The 14,537-nt window shown below is 35.4% G+C and overlaps 1 protein-coding gene across 2 annotated transcripts in view; it reads right to left on the bottom strand.

Moving 5' to 3' along the window:
- Window positions 1-2,593: 2,593 nt before the first annotated feature.
- LTN1 (listerin E3 ubiquitin protein ligase 1) overlaps window positions 2,594-14,537 on the bottom strand; it is a 64,826-nt gene continuing 52,882 nt past the window's right edge. For both annotated transcript variants that reach the window (XM_030880963.2, XM_060297878.1), the window contains 6 exons: window positions 13,672-13,858; window positions 10,024-10,195; window positions 8,931-9,151; window positions 7,036-7,230; window positions 5,596-5,763; window positions 2,594-5,002 (listed from right to left, as the gene is read on the bottom strand). In XM_030880963.2, coding sequence (XP_030736823.2) covers window positions 4,940-5,002; window positions 5,596-5,763; window positions 7,036-7,230; window positions 8,931-9,151; window positions 10,024-10,195; window positions 13,672-13,858 — 1,006 coding nt within the window. In that variant the 3' untranslated portion in view covers window positions 2,594-4,939. The remainder of the gene's footprint in view (window positions 5,003-5,595; window positions 5,764-7,035; window positions 7,231-8,930; window positions 9,152-10,023; window positions 10,196-13,671; window positions 13,859-14,537) is intronic.

Genomic DNA, 14,537 nt, shown 5'->3' with positions numbered 1-14,537 from the left:
GTAAAAGATCAATATGCAAAAGTAAATCTGATGATACTATATAATGTATATTTTCACTTTCTCTCTTTTTTTTTTTTTTTTTTTGCGGTACGCTGGCCTCTCACTGTTGCGGAGCACAGGCTCTGGACGCGCTGGCTCAGCGCGGCCATGGCTCACGGGCCCAGCCGCTCCGCGGCATGTGGGATCTTCCCGGACCGGGGGCACGAACTCGTGTCTCCCGCATCGGCAGGCGGACTCTCAACCACTGCGCCACCAGGGAAGCCCTCTCCTTCTCATTTTATCAACTGTACACCAGAACTGTATGCCTTCTCAAATCCAGAAACTCTCTTAACTTTAGCTGATAAAAGAAATTCCCACGATTATGATTCTGCAGTTCAAGAAGTCCGTGCCCAGAACAGAAATTTTGAATACTCCACTACTAAGTTCCTACAGATGTCGATCGTTAATGGGTCTTATCTTAAAGAATGAATGTTATCTGGCTATATAATAGTATCCAGGACTTAACCAGATAGGCTCAAGTGGTCCAACTTATGGTCTTCTATAGGGTACATCACATTACTAAAAATAAAAGAGTAAATCGATATACTGTAGCTACTTTTTTGAAATAGCACATCAATTTGGAATGCCACGGAAACTGAAGTTTCTTAACCTCCTCAGGTACCCCTATAAAATCTGGACAACAAATATACAAATTATTTGATGCCTTGGTGCTACACAAAGAACTTGCTGTCCTTAAAAAGAAAACCACAGATTAAAAAAAAAAAAGACTTTAATTGGAAATAGCTGACCCACATGCCAAACACTCTGCTCAGTCCAAAGTCCTTTTTGCAAGGAACTTTTACAAAACAGAAAGAAAAATTCATGGGGAGGTTCAAGGATTCCACCATAAATACACAAAATTTTGGCCTCTACTTTTGAAAACCAAACAAGCAAACAGAATAACTGGACTTTAAAACCTAAAGTATAAAATCTGGTGAAGCCCAAAGAGCCTCCTAAGTTCCACCAGATAAAACCTAGGATGGACACCTGCCAAAATCTTTCATAAGACAACTCATTGTAGTAAGGACAAATTGGCCATGATAGGAAACAAGCAGAAGGAAAGGGAGTTCTTGGATGCAGAGGATATGACTATCCAAGAAAAGTCTTAAAGGAGAGCAAGAGTAAAAGACTACTCGTCTACTCTTCAAGATTAATTATAAAGCAGTTTTTTAAATTAAAAAAAATTTGTGTAGAATTAACACAGATAAATAGACCAATGGAATAGAATACAGAGGCCAGAAACCAATACACATACAAGATTCGGTAATATAAGAGAGGAGGCACTACAGAGTCAATGGGCAATGGGTGGACTATTTAACAAATAATATTATGAAAACTGGCTATCAATATGGGGCAGGACTTCTACCTTACAACAGTCACAAAATTTAGTTTCAGGTGAATTCGGTATATTTCGAAATTCATAACTTTTAGAACAAAATATGTATAAAAGAATTTTTTTAAGCCTCAGGGAAGGAACCAATTTTTTAAACCTAACACAGAAAAAGCTCAAGCGTAAAGGAAAAGAATGATCAATTTAACTGAAAAATTCTGTATAATTAAAGACAGCTACAGACCATGTTAAAGTCAAGGCACCTACTTGAAGAATCCCTGTAAGAGATACAGCATTAGGATCAAAATAATAATATATAAAATCCATGAGAAAAATAGGCACATAGATAATATATTCACAAAATAATGACCAATAAATATATGGAATAAAGCTAAGATTCATGGTAGCCAGGGAAATATAAACTAAAACAAACAGCTACTATCTCACATCTCTGACTGGAAAACTTCAAAAGTGGTGAGGGCTTCCCTGGTGGCGCAGTGGTTGGGAGTCCGCCTGCCGATGCAGGGGACGCGGGTTCGTGCCCCGGTCCGGGAGGATCCCACGTGCCGCGGAGCGGCTGGGCCCGGCTGGGCCCGTGAGCCATGACCGATGGGCCTGCGCGTCCGGAGCCTGTGCTCCGCGGCGGGAGAGGCCGCAACAGTGAGAGGCCCGCATACCACAAAAAAAAAAAAAAAAAAAAGTGGTGAGACTAAGTGTTTTAGTGATGACTTAGGAAAACCAGAATTCTCTTACACTACCACTGGGAGTGCAAACTTGCACACCACTTTGGAGAGCAACTTGACAACATCTAAAGTCACAGAGCATACATCTAAAATCATAGAGTATCTACCACCTTAAATTCATGTGGGTGCATATGTCCAGAATATCTAGCACATTTCATTTGCATGAGAATATATTATCAAGAATGTACACTTGCAGCACGGTTCAAAATGGCAAACAGTAACAATTGACATGACCATTAGTGAGGGAAATGGTAAGCAAACTGATATAATGATACTAAACAGCAGTTATGTTGAACGAGAAAGCAAATTACAAAAGAGCACTTGTGATAGGCTATCATAAACTTTTAAAAAGCTGCTATATATTATTTATGGATGTAAACACATGGTAAAGTATAAAATCTTAAGTAGAAAGGAGTCACACCAACTTCAGAATAGTGGGTTAGCTCTATGGAGGGAAGGAGGAGATGGCCTCAGGGAAGAGTACAAAAGAGTAACATTTTATTTCTTTAAAAATCAGAAGCATATATGGCAAAATAGTTTATGAAGAGTACAAGGGCATTTATATTATTATTATTATGTATATTTGAAGTATTTTGCAATTAAAAAGAATTTTAATGGGCACATATGGTATAACAGTCAAATAATAACATTAAGTATTCACACCACAAAAACTTGTCAAGTAATAATATTAATTATTTTAAGCCACAGAACTTATGTACATACATTACAGCATGTGATAAATATGAGTTAAAAATAAATTCTAAAATTTGCAATTTACATTAGGGTTTTAAATTAATAATTTTCCTAATGAGCTTTGAATCTCATGCAATTTTAAAATGTCCTTATGCTAGAATTTTAAGGGATGCTCTCGAGTTAACAAAGATATATAAATAAACTTTAATTAATGTGATATTCTGAATTTCAGTCTTATTTTGGAAAGCTTTTTCTTTAGCATATAAACAATAACAAGCTTTACATTTATATTTACAAGTCTCAAAGAAATGTGCTAAGAGTCCTAAGTATGAAGAGTAGGTATCCCACTTAATTATACTGTTTCACCAAGAACCTGATGCCCTAAATAATAATGTGGAAAAACAATGCTCCATTATTCCCTTTTCTTTTCTACTTGGGGTTTGGGTCAGAAATCAAGATGCACCAATCCTGGAAAAGTTATAAACAAAGTCTTACTATAAAACAATTTTTAAAGGAAAAGTGTGTAATTTTCACAGAGGAGTAACACAATCCTTTGGGTTTACCATGTCAGAGAGAGACACAGAAAAAGAGAGAATATTTTAAGAAAGGGGTTAAGAAGAGGTAGTAGCATTTTGCTATCTGTACTTCACTTACTGACTCCTTGAGCCTCAAGACTATAAGATAATAAATACTACAGAGAAAAATTTAGGAGACAGACAAAACTGGGCCGGACACTGCGTCTACAAATACAACTCGAGATCTTTAACTCACACGTAATACTTCACTCTCCACTACGATACTCTGACCACATTCATACTATTTCAATAATAACCATTTTACCCAGTTGATGGTAAGCAGTAATTTTATTTAACATGAGTTGCTTTTTGCCAATTAAACATTTGCAACAGAGATGATTAGCTGATTCTTCAAGTAACCTTGCTAGTAAAGATGCTAATATTTCCCATGTGATGGAAGACTGCAATAAAATTATTCCAAGTTCCAAACTTCCACACTTTTATATTTTGGGCACGATTTTTAAGGGCAATAGTGCTGTGGCAAAAGGCAGGTTTTCACCTACCCCATTTCAGCCTGTTAAACTGAATTTTACTTGGTATTAAAATTCTTAACTTGTACTTCGGAAGGCTAGAAAAAATCACCTCCCCGCAACTCTCTAACTTAGTGTAACTTTGACCCGTAAGAATAGCAAAATTTGCTTACAAAATTGAAAGGCTCCTACTACATTTTTATATTTTTTGTTTTTTCCACCACTTAAGTTTCAGAAATAACTCATTTATTTCTTTGCTCTTGATAGAGGAATAACTACCACTCTGCTTCACGAATAAAATAATCTAACTCCTGTTTCTCTCAAATTCTCACCCTCTGGAGACTCATTCCAACTGAGTACTAAATTCACTGACAAGTCTGCAATTCAAATTTCACTAGTACAAGGAAATTCTTCTTCTACAGTAAAAGGTCCGTGTTGTGAATTTAATTTTCTGAATTTCATAACCCTTTACAAATGGAGGCACCTTAAAGTTCAGTTTATATTCTTTTATATAGGATTTCAGAGCATGCTTTAAATAGCTTAAGATAAGCTATATTAATAGCTTAATGTCATTTATCATTAAAATAATCTATAAATATCAGAATACTAATTAATTTTGTTGTCATAACTAATAAATAAGTCTTAAAATATCTGTAAATGTAAATCAACCCTCTCAATTCATTTACCTCACTCAGACTGTTCTAGAACATAGATCAACAAACTGAATGGGTTTATCAGTATAATACAGTTGTAGAACGCTTTCACAAATTCCAGTTCTGTAATTTAGGGTTTTTCCCTGTTTATTTTTAAATGTACAAAGAGATTAAACTATTAATATAAATATTTTCTCTCCAGTATGTAATATTCTTATGTAAAAGAAAAGGTTTCCGAACATTTACAAAGCAATCTAAAGGTAAGTAAACCTGATTTTAGGATCATTACATTAACCAAAATAATTTTCCAGAGAAGGTCCTATTTGAAAGAATGCTCACTGGCCTTCTCACATCAACACTTCAAGATGAATCCAAATCCACTGCCTTTGCTTGATTTACTTCAGGGATCAATTCCAATGGGGAAAAGAAAAAAATCTCAGAAAAAGGTCTCACGACAGAGAGGACAAGTGGATTTGTTGCTAGACGTAAACCATTTGTACTGAAAAAGAAAAGCGTATTTAAATGTTAAAAACTTTTAAAATTGCCATTTTACATACACATCTAAAGTTACCTTCAAATGATAAAGACAAGGGAGAATACTGAAATGTTTGCTCCCCTCCGCTCATCCCCAAAATCAACACAACTCAGTATTCCTTCCAAAGGCCACACTGTGACGCTTTCCACCTAGGCTCATGCACACAACCACGAAGATGTGTGAGGAAGACCTCCTGTGAAGGAACTGAACATAGGGTGGCTTTCTTTCCAATACGCTGTTTAAAAAGAGCAAAAAGCTCTGATGCCAGATGGCTCTCAGTTCCAATATTTTCAGTCTCCTTTACGGTGTAGATCTTACAAGACCATCTATTTTTTGAGTGCCGAGAGCTATTTTAGAAACATCCACTTATTAAAGGGCTTTGATGCCACCAGTCTCAGTAAATTACTAACTATCTTTCACAAATTTTGAAAAATCATTTTTAATATGTCTCCCATTAACCACAATTAAGAGTTTAACATCTACTGTTTTCCAAGGTTAGATATCATATATATATATTATATATAAGATATAAATAAGTTAATTTCTCTTTAGCTTACCAAGCAGGCTGAATGGAACTTTTTCTTGCATGTTCTACAGGCTTTTTTGGGAAGAGAATAGTTGAAACCATGAATGACTGAGAAACAAATCATACAATCTTCAACACCCTCAAAACGTTTGTCTACATTATTTTTCCATAATGCTAAGCCTTCCATAATACTGCCATTCTGTTAACAAGAAAAATAGATAAATAAAGTCAATACACACTGAAGACCACCAGTATTATTTTTATTCAGTTTCACAAATTTTAAAGTTGTATTATAATTTGGAGAGAAGAGAATCTGCTTGGCTATATTCACGATTCTAAGTTTTAAGAATACTCGTTTTTAAAATGACCTCCCAGGTTTTAGGAACCAGATGTAATTTTTCTACATTAAAGGCAGACTTGAAAGAAAGGCTCCTGCCCCAATTTTCAAGTTTTATAGTCTTAGCTTATTGTTTGATGAAACTTTTTAAATAATTAAATCATTTGGATCAGCTCTCCTAACTTTTAACTAAAAATGATGAAATTAACTATCTCACCTACTCAAATGCTGATTTGTTCCAGCTCTACAATATTGGTGAATATACTTGTTTTAAAATAATTTTTCTTTACTGTAGAATGTTTGAGATACATGACAATGTGCAAACAAAACTAGAAACTTACAATTTGTTTAAAAGGCAAAGGTCTTTGAAAGTACTGGGATTTCTCTAACCACAGAAGGAAAGTTGAAATGTTAAAGTAAAGTAGCTCAGAAGACATTCATCTGTCCCATGTCTCACAAAATGATTCCCTCTCAAACTTTAATACCATGCATTGTTCTGTATCATCTACAATGTCAATGAAGTGAAGTCAATTCTTCTCAAACACCAGAAGAGAAAAAGCTGTAGAGTCTGAAAAATTAAAACAGCTTGGCAGGGGACCTCCCTGGTGGCACAGTGGTTAAGAATCCACCTGCCAATGCAGGGGACATGGGTTTGATCCCTGGTCTGGGAAGATCCCACATGCCGCAGAGCAGCTAAGCCCGTGTGCCACAACTACTGAGCCCATGTGCCACAAATACTGAGCCCATGTGCCACAAACTATGGAAGCCTGCATGCTCTAGGGCCCACGTGCTGCAACTACTGAAGCCCACGCACCTAGAGCCCGTGCTCCGAAACAAGAGAAGCCACCACAATGAGAAGCCCGCGCACCACAACAAAGAATAGAGCCCACTCACTGCAACTAGAGAAAGCTCGTGCGCAGCAAGGAAGACCCAAAGCAGCGGGAAAAAAACAAAAAAAACCCCACCAGCTTGGCAGATTCAAATCATTTAGGCATGTATCTGTTTATCTAACAAAATACAGTATCTATTTCTACTTAAGCAGAAGAGATATATTTTTGTTTTATTGCCCTTTCAAATAGTAAATCAGCAATCTTTCTCTAGTTTAGAAAGCCAAATGTGTACACAGACACTTACTTGATGGGTAAGGTAAGTGCTTAGCTGCAGCATCCAGTTTCGCCACTGCTGAACAGCTACTCCAACTCTTTTCCCACTTTCTACTGTTATTGAACCCAATGGATAATTTGAAGGCAGCTGTATTATAAGTTCAATAACTATATCTTCAATAGTATAAGTGGCCATGACTTCTCGAGTAGTAGCTCGAGCTTTAACCTGCAACACATGGAAGGTAATATTTTTTTTGCCAAATTTCTTTTCTTCCCTTTCATTCAAAAACCATCTTGACAGGTTGACTGCTAGCAGCCAGTCCTCATTCAAACAAAACACAGGTAAACAGTGTTCACTTATCTGACATGAGATGTTTAATAAATAGGTTCAAATACCTGAAATGTTTTATAGTGATGTTATGACATTCAAAGATGTTTCAAAAAGAAATGCACTACTCATTAAAAAGTATGTTTTAGTATATTAGGCTTGTCACATCATAGTTTTTGCATAGACCAATAACAGAATGGGTTATTATTATTCTTTCTTTTCCAAAGCTAACATATCAAATATCACTTCTATTTAGATGTTTTTCAAGTCTTTCTCTACCACAGAATTCTCCTGAGCTTTAGAGCCAACCAGCAACTGCCAGAATATTTATACCTGATCTTGATTTTCTTACTAGCATTGCAAACTCAACATAAAACACAAATTATCATCCTTTAAAGATTTATTCCTCTGGCTTTCCTATTTCCACGCTAAAAACCGTAGCATCTTCTTAAAATTCTCCTTCTACCACATTCCAGATATTAACTAGTTGCAAGTTTGGATAAATCACCATAAAATTTCTCACATCCCCTCCCCCTTTAAGGACTATTCTCACTGATACTGCCTTCCCTGGGCCCTCCTCATAATGTCTACACATTACGAGTCTCCCTAACTATTCACCTGAACCCAAGCTCCATGCCAACAGCCCATGTTATAAGACTTCAGTCACAGAAATTTCACAGATTATAACTCTGACAGTGTCACTGCCCCGAAAGCAAAATTTCAGAGAATTCCCTGGTGGTCCAGTGGTTAGGACTCCACACTTTCACTGTTGAGGGCACGGGTTCAATCCCTGGTTAGGGAACTAAGGTCCATAAGTCACGCGACACAGACAGAAAAAAAAAAGAAAAAAAAAGAAAAGAAAAATTTCAGTGGCTACATAGGCCCAAATATTTTAGACTGTTACTTGAGGCCTTTCCCAGTATGTCCCCAATTCATCATAGAAGCAGTTTGTTCTCTATTTACCTTCATGAATCCTACTCCATATGAATACTGGGCTATTCATCATTTCTTAGGCCATCACAGAAATTACATTCCCATCTTCAAGCTTTTTGCTTTTACCACACTGTTTTCTCTATATTAAATGCTTTTCCCCATAAGAAAATCCTGCCTATCTCAAAGTAAAATTCCTCCATAAAGTCTCACCTAATCCCCTCAGCCAGATGAACTTTTCCCACTCTGACCGCAGAGCATTATTCCTCTTAATGTGCCACTTTCCAGTTTCCAATGCAAAAAAACCATTATCAGTATCGCTCTTTTCCCTTTATTAGACTGTATGTTATTACAGGACAGGAATCTGACCCTTCTAAACTGTTCATTTTGCAGGTGACTGGCACACAGTGCCTGGCATCTGTAAGCATTCCAATATATATTTTGAATTAACTAATGAATGTCCAAGAACTATTTGGTGGGGGTAAATAAAATTATAATATCATTTTAACCTATGCACTGAGATCTGATATCCAATAATCCGAAAATAAAGTGGACAATTTCTGTAAATTCTGAACCAAGAGTTACAATTGTGATGATACTCACTACAACAGATAGACATAACCAATACTGAAACAACTTTTCTAGAAAAAATCCAAGACAATACTAACCGTCATGCCATTAAATAGCTGTGTACTTGTTTGCACAGAAGATATTTCTTGAAAAGAAAGAACACTGCTAACATACTTGCTTGTAAATCTATCTACAATATTGAAAACACGCTTCTCACTACTATTCCACCACAGCCTAACCATGGCGGGCAAGTCTTTTAATGTCATGTGATAGACTGAACAAGCCAAATGTGGAATATGGTATGGAAGAGTTGAGGTATCTGAGGAAAAAACAAATTCTTAGTTAGTAACATATATTTCTTACATAGAATAACAGACTAATATTAGTATTTTCTTAGAAAATCATTTTCAATTCCTTAACACTAGTGCTCATAAAACAAACATACCAAAGAAACCAGAACTCGAGTATTAGCTTTTTCTCACACATTCAAAATGAACAATTAGAATTGTAAAAATAATGAAAATCCTGAATGACACTGAAAAATCTGCTTAGAAATAGCACTCTTTATTTCACATGAAAGATCACAAATACAGTGAAACACACACACTTCAAAGAGGAGGAAGAATTATAAAGATTCTTTTTCTTATAAATTATGAAAAAGAGTCTGGCCTCCTTTACTTTTCCCAGAGCTCACTGATGTGTTATGCAAAAGTTCTAGAATCCCACCTCAGTACTCACAAGACAAAGTCCCATCCTCAGATCTCCAAGGCATTTAAAAAATTCCTATTCTCAGGAAATCACTTAGAACACTGCGGCCCAGCTAGATGCATGCATGTCTATTCCTTCAGCTAAAATGTGAGCTCCCGGAGTGAAAAATAAATTTTACTTATCTTTGTTTCCCCAACTGAAGACTATTTATTTACAGGCCTACAAAACATATTGCGTAACAAATACTTGTTTACTTAGTAAAAGATAATAGTCTCAACAAAGTAAACTTCAAAAATTAATTAAATTCTTAACAACCTTATGCACAAAATCTAATTATATGTCCTATTTAGAGAAATATGGAAAACCTGGCACTTCAACACTCTCATAGCCAGGACACACATCTGGGATTATTCTCCATGCCCTCAGGATAACCTGATCTGAACCTAGTCTCTAAGAAAGAACACAAACACACATCATACTGACCTCTAATACCCAACTGGAGTTCTTCTGTAAAGAATGTTTTAGGGTCCTTATTGGAGAGCTCAACAGCTGTCTCTGCAAAGGTCGGATTTTCTGGCATAAGCCTGAACAGGTGATAGAGCAATTTATTCAAGCTTTTTGTTTTTCGAAGGTACATTGAATACAGAGCTCGAAGCTGGTGGAGAGTAAACAATTTTTGTTAGGAAACCCAATTAAATGAAGAAAATCAGTAGATATGAACAAACTAACGTGTAACAGACTGTACAAGAACACAATACAAAAATGAATTCATTTGAACACTGAGAATGACATGGAAGAGTCCTATAAAATATATGCCACAGTTTTACTTTCCAGTTGTGTCATTTGAAGGCACTGCTCCCGCTTCTCATAAACTAGCAGAAGTTTTCACTATCCCCTCATTATCAGACATATGCCTCTAACATCTTTCTCAAACTGTCTCCCTGTTGATAAGTTCACATCCACTTGGAGTCTCTGAGCTGAGAAAAATCTATTCACCATTCCCCAGAGACGATTTGCTCACTCTCCTCCCAAATCTTCCACAAGTTCCTTCCGCAACATAATCCCTAATCTTTCAAAATTCTGTTTAAAACGAATCCCATTTTTATGGCTGACCTCATGCTATATCAAACATTTCAGCATCCCTTTATGACAGCACAAACTAGTATTTCAAAATGTCTTGGGGTCTTCTCATTAGTTGTTTTATAAATCAGGACATTTCACAAAAAATATGGATTCTTTTTCTGGTTTCTTTTTAAAAAAACAGGAAAATTTGGCACCGTTGGGTGTACTATAGGTATCTATGTGAGACATGTGCTTTAGACTTGTTCCTCAGTAATGTAGTTTTCATTCATTAACATTTACCTTGTAGCTCTTCGGTATTTGTACCCGTTTTAAAATTATTTCTTACACTATGTTTCTTCATAGTACAAATATACCATTTTCTGAACACTATGAATGGTCAAATACAAAGATCAAGCCATAGTATTTGGAACTGATTCTTAAAAAAATGATCAAAGAACCTTTACAATGAAGAAATCTGGAGGACACTACCTTTACCAAGTAACCAAACTTAACATCACCAATAAAAGGACAGATGACATTCTGTGCTCCTGAGGTGAGGCACTGAGAATACATCACCACTGTGCAGTAAATACTCTTGATGAAAAGCAACCAGAATCTAATGTTGAGGAAACTGCCAGACAAATCCAAACTGGAAGACAGTCTACAAAATAACTGATCCGGTGAATGACACCAAAGAAAAGTAGAGGAATTATAAGCTAAAGAAATATGACAGACAAATGCAAACATGACCCTTGATTGAAACCTCAATAGAGAAGGAAATAAAACTATAAAGGACATCTGACAACTGGGAAAATTTAAATACAAATTAGATAATATTACTGCATTGAAATCAAATTTGAGTGTAATATTTATATTACATTTATGTTGAAACATGTCTTGTTCTTAGGAGACACATGTTTAAATACTTTTGGTAAAGCATCATGATGTCTGCTGTCCACCTTCTCTGTAAATCCGAATATTTTTCAAAATAAAAAGTTGGAAGCAAAGTAGAATTTCTTAAAAAACTTAATACATATAGCATTGGGCTTTTAAAAACACATGTCTATTACCCAGCAATCACACTCTTAGGTATACAACGCAAGAGAAATGAGAAATATATGTACACCAAAAAAATTTATGCACAAATGCTCACAGCAGCTTTATTCACAATAGGCAAAAAGTGGAAACAACCTAAATGCCCACTGGATGACTGGATAAACAAAATGTGGTATAGTCACACAACGCAATATTATTTAAGCATAAAAAGTAATGCCATACCGATACATGCTATACTACGAATGAATCTTGAAAACATTATGCCATATGAAATAAGCCAGACACAAAAGGCCACATATGTGAAAGGTCCACAGTAGGCAAATCCATAGAGACAGAAAATAGATTAGTGGTTGCCAGTGGCTGGGGAGTTTGAAAGGAAATGGGAAGTGACTGCAGATAGGTAAGGGATTTTTTTGGGGGGTGGAAGGATATTGAAACTATTCTAAATTTAGATAGTGGTGATAGGTGCACAATTCTGTGAATACACTAGAAACACCAAGCTGTACACTTTAAATAAATTTGATGATATGTGAAATATATCTCAACAAAACTATAAAAAACATACACACAGGTGCGTGCACATGCGCGTGCGTGCACACACACACACCTTTGCTTCTAATGCAATCTGATTCACTAGTTTTAAGAAGAACGTTAAAAACAACTCAGATTAAGGACCAAAGTTTTTTAAAATTTTTCGGTTTGTTTTAAGGATTCCTCTAATTAGTGTTATTTACTGGGTTATGCTGGTTTATCTGTTGACAGCTCAGTTCAATTTCTAGGCTCAGTAAATGCTGCTGTAATGCTTTGTGCCCCCTCCCCCTCCCCCACTCTGGCCTAATGGGAAAGATGAGGCATGACCAGATTCCTAATTTCTGAATATACGATAACGAGAACGAAATTCTTACACATAAAAACTTCAATTTGCTGTAGTTTTTTAGAGACCAATAATATTTTAAGAAACAAATTTAAAAGCTTAACAAGGAGCTCTTGAAATACATCATACAGCGAATTAAAATTAGCTCAAATCACAAACATAAGTGGTAGGACTGAAAAGAAATAAAATAATTTGAACATCTAGATCAGTGCTGCCTCTGTGATTTGATTTTCCCCTTAAAAAAATGCAAAAGTGCTTATGTTTCTATATTTATACCAAGGTATGGGTTATTAGCAACATAAATTATAACTTAAGGATTCTAAAAAATTACATTGGAAATGAATGCCAAGATGTTTAGTCACACCTTAAATATGTAATAATTAAGTCTTTTTGTATTAACCTGTCAAAGAAGCCACCTACTTTATTAAACTAATTCAATCAATGTGTTAATCTTTTTAAAAGTGGGAATCTGTCAAAAGAATTTTTAAAAATGGAGTAGATTTCTCCAACTTCCTTCTTAAACATGAGACAACAGAGACACCTAGTGCCTGCTAAAATAATTTGGTCAAAATAATTACAATAGGATATTTTCTATATTTAGCAATAATAGTCTGAATTATATAAGGTAATATTTCACAGATCTTTCTCTGAACACTGATTTTCAAGTAAGGCAATTTCCAATGATGTAGTAATTGACATCTCCACAAGAGTCAGAAGTTGACCAAAGGAAAAAGAATAGCAAGATCCGATTCTTTTGAAACTCTTTACTGTGGTAGCACAAAATTAAATTATAGAAATCTGGTTTCCTGCAATAAAAGGACTTGGTGGCTACATTCAGTTAGAAAAAAAAATTAATCTAAGCACATTCCAGAGATTAATTACTTTTGCAAAAAAACTGTGTGTGTGTGTGTGTGTGTGTGCGTGTGCGTGTGTGTGTGTGTGTAAAAACCTGTAGGAGGATGAGGAAGCAGAGAGAGAAATAAATTTAGCAGAATGTCTGAAATTAGCCAGATAAGATTAGATTAAAATGTGAGGCATTTCCCCTTTTTTTCCAAAAGGAGGGGAAGAAAAGGGTTTAGGACAGTAACAGAGAAATACATATAGGACAGAACTGCCAAAAGTCGTCTCATTTTATTTACCTGAGATGCAGCAGCTTTGAAGAAAGTAAGTATTAATTTCCAAGTGAGGAGGTATCCCAGAACATAGCAGAAGTCTTCACTCAGTGGCTTAATAGTAACTATCTGTCCAACAGGAATACATCCCAAAACATTTTCTAGTAAGTCTTCTTGAGTGCTAAGAAGAGACATCAGTGCTGCTGGTGGTGACCTAAGAATCAATGATTAAGCACCACAATTTTCTTCATAACTTGTCCCTTAACAAATTGACAGCACGTACGAATTTCAAGCATTTTAAAAAAAATCTTTATTTTCCAAAAAACATTTTAAGTCCCCCTTTATAGATTCAGTTTTGACCCCTAATTCACATAGAGGCAGTTACAGAATTTGAAAGACATAAAGTATTATATAAATATATACCTACATTTCCATATTTATAAATATAAAAAAATAAAAATATAATTTTTATATTTATAAATATATAAAATATGCTATAAAATATGAACTCTAGAAGTTAGCACTTAAAGGAAAGACCCTTTTAGAAAACATATATTTCAACCTTCTGTTTTATAGATGAAAAAAAAAATCAGATACCCAGAGAAGCTAAATTATTAGTCTGAAGTCCCTTGGCTAGTCAGGGGAATGATTAGGGCTAACAAATTCTATCAGGTCCTTTATCATCCTATAAAGGGTAAAAAGATCATAAGACTCTATGTTTCTTCAATGAAGTAAATTTTAACATTCACATTAATTCATGACAACGTGAAGTAATTTTCTTCTTTACGGAAGTACTGCACTCATTAACACTTACAGATGAGCTTACAAGATTCTCAAAAAGTGAAATACTTGCGTGCATCTCCTGTCAAACTCTCTTCTCTCTGACATTCTAG

This window comes from Globicephala melas, chromosome 4, assembly GCF_963455315.2.
Source record: "Globicephala melas chromosome 4, mGloMel1.2, whole genome shotgun sequence".
NCBI lineage: Eukaryota > Metazoa > Chordata > Mammalia > Artiodactyla > Delphinidae > Globicephala > Globicephala melas.
The sequence above is the reverse complement of the archived record's forward strand: the minus strand, read 5'-3'. Positions and strand labels throughout refer to the sequence as shown.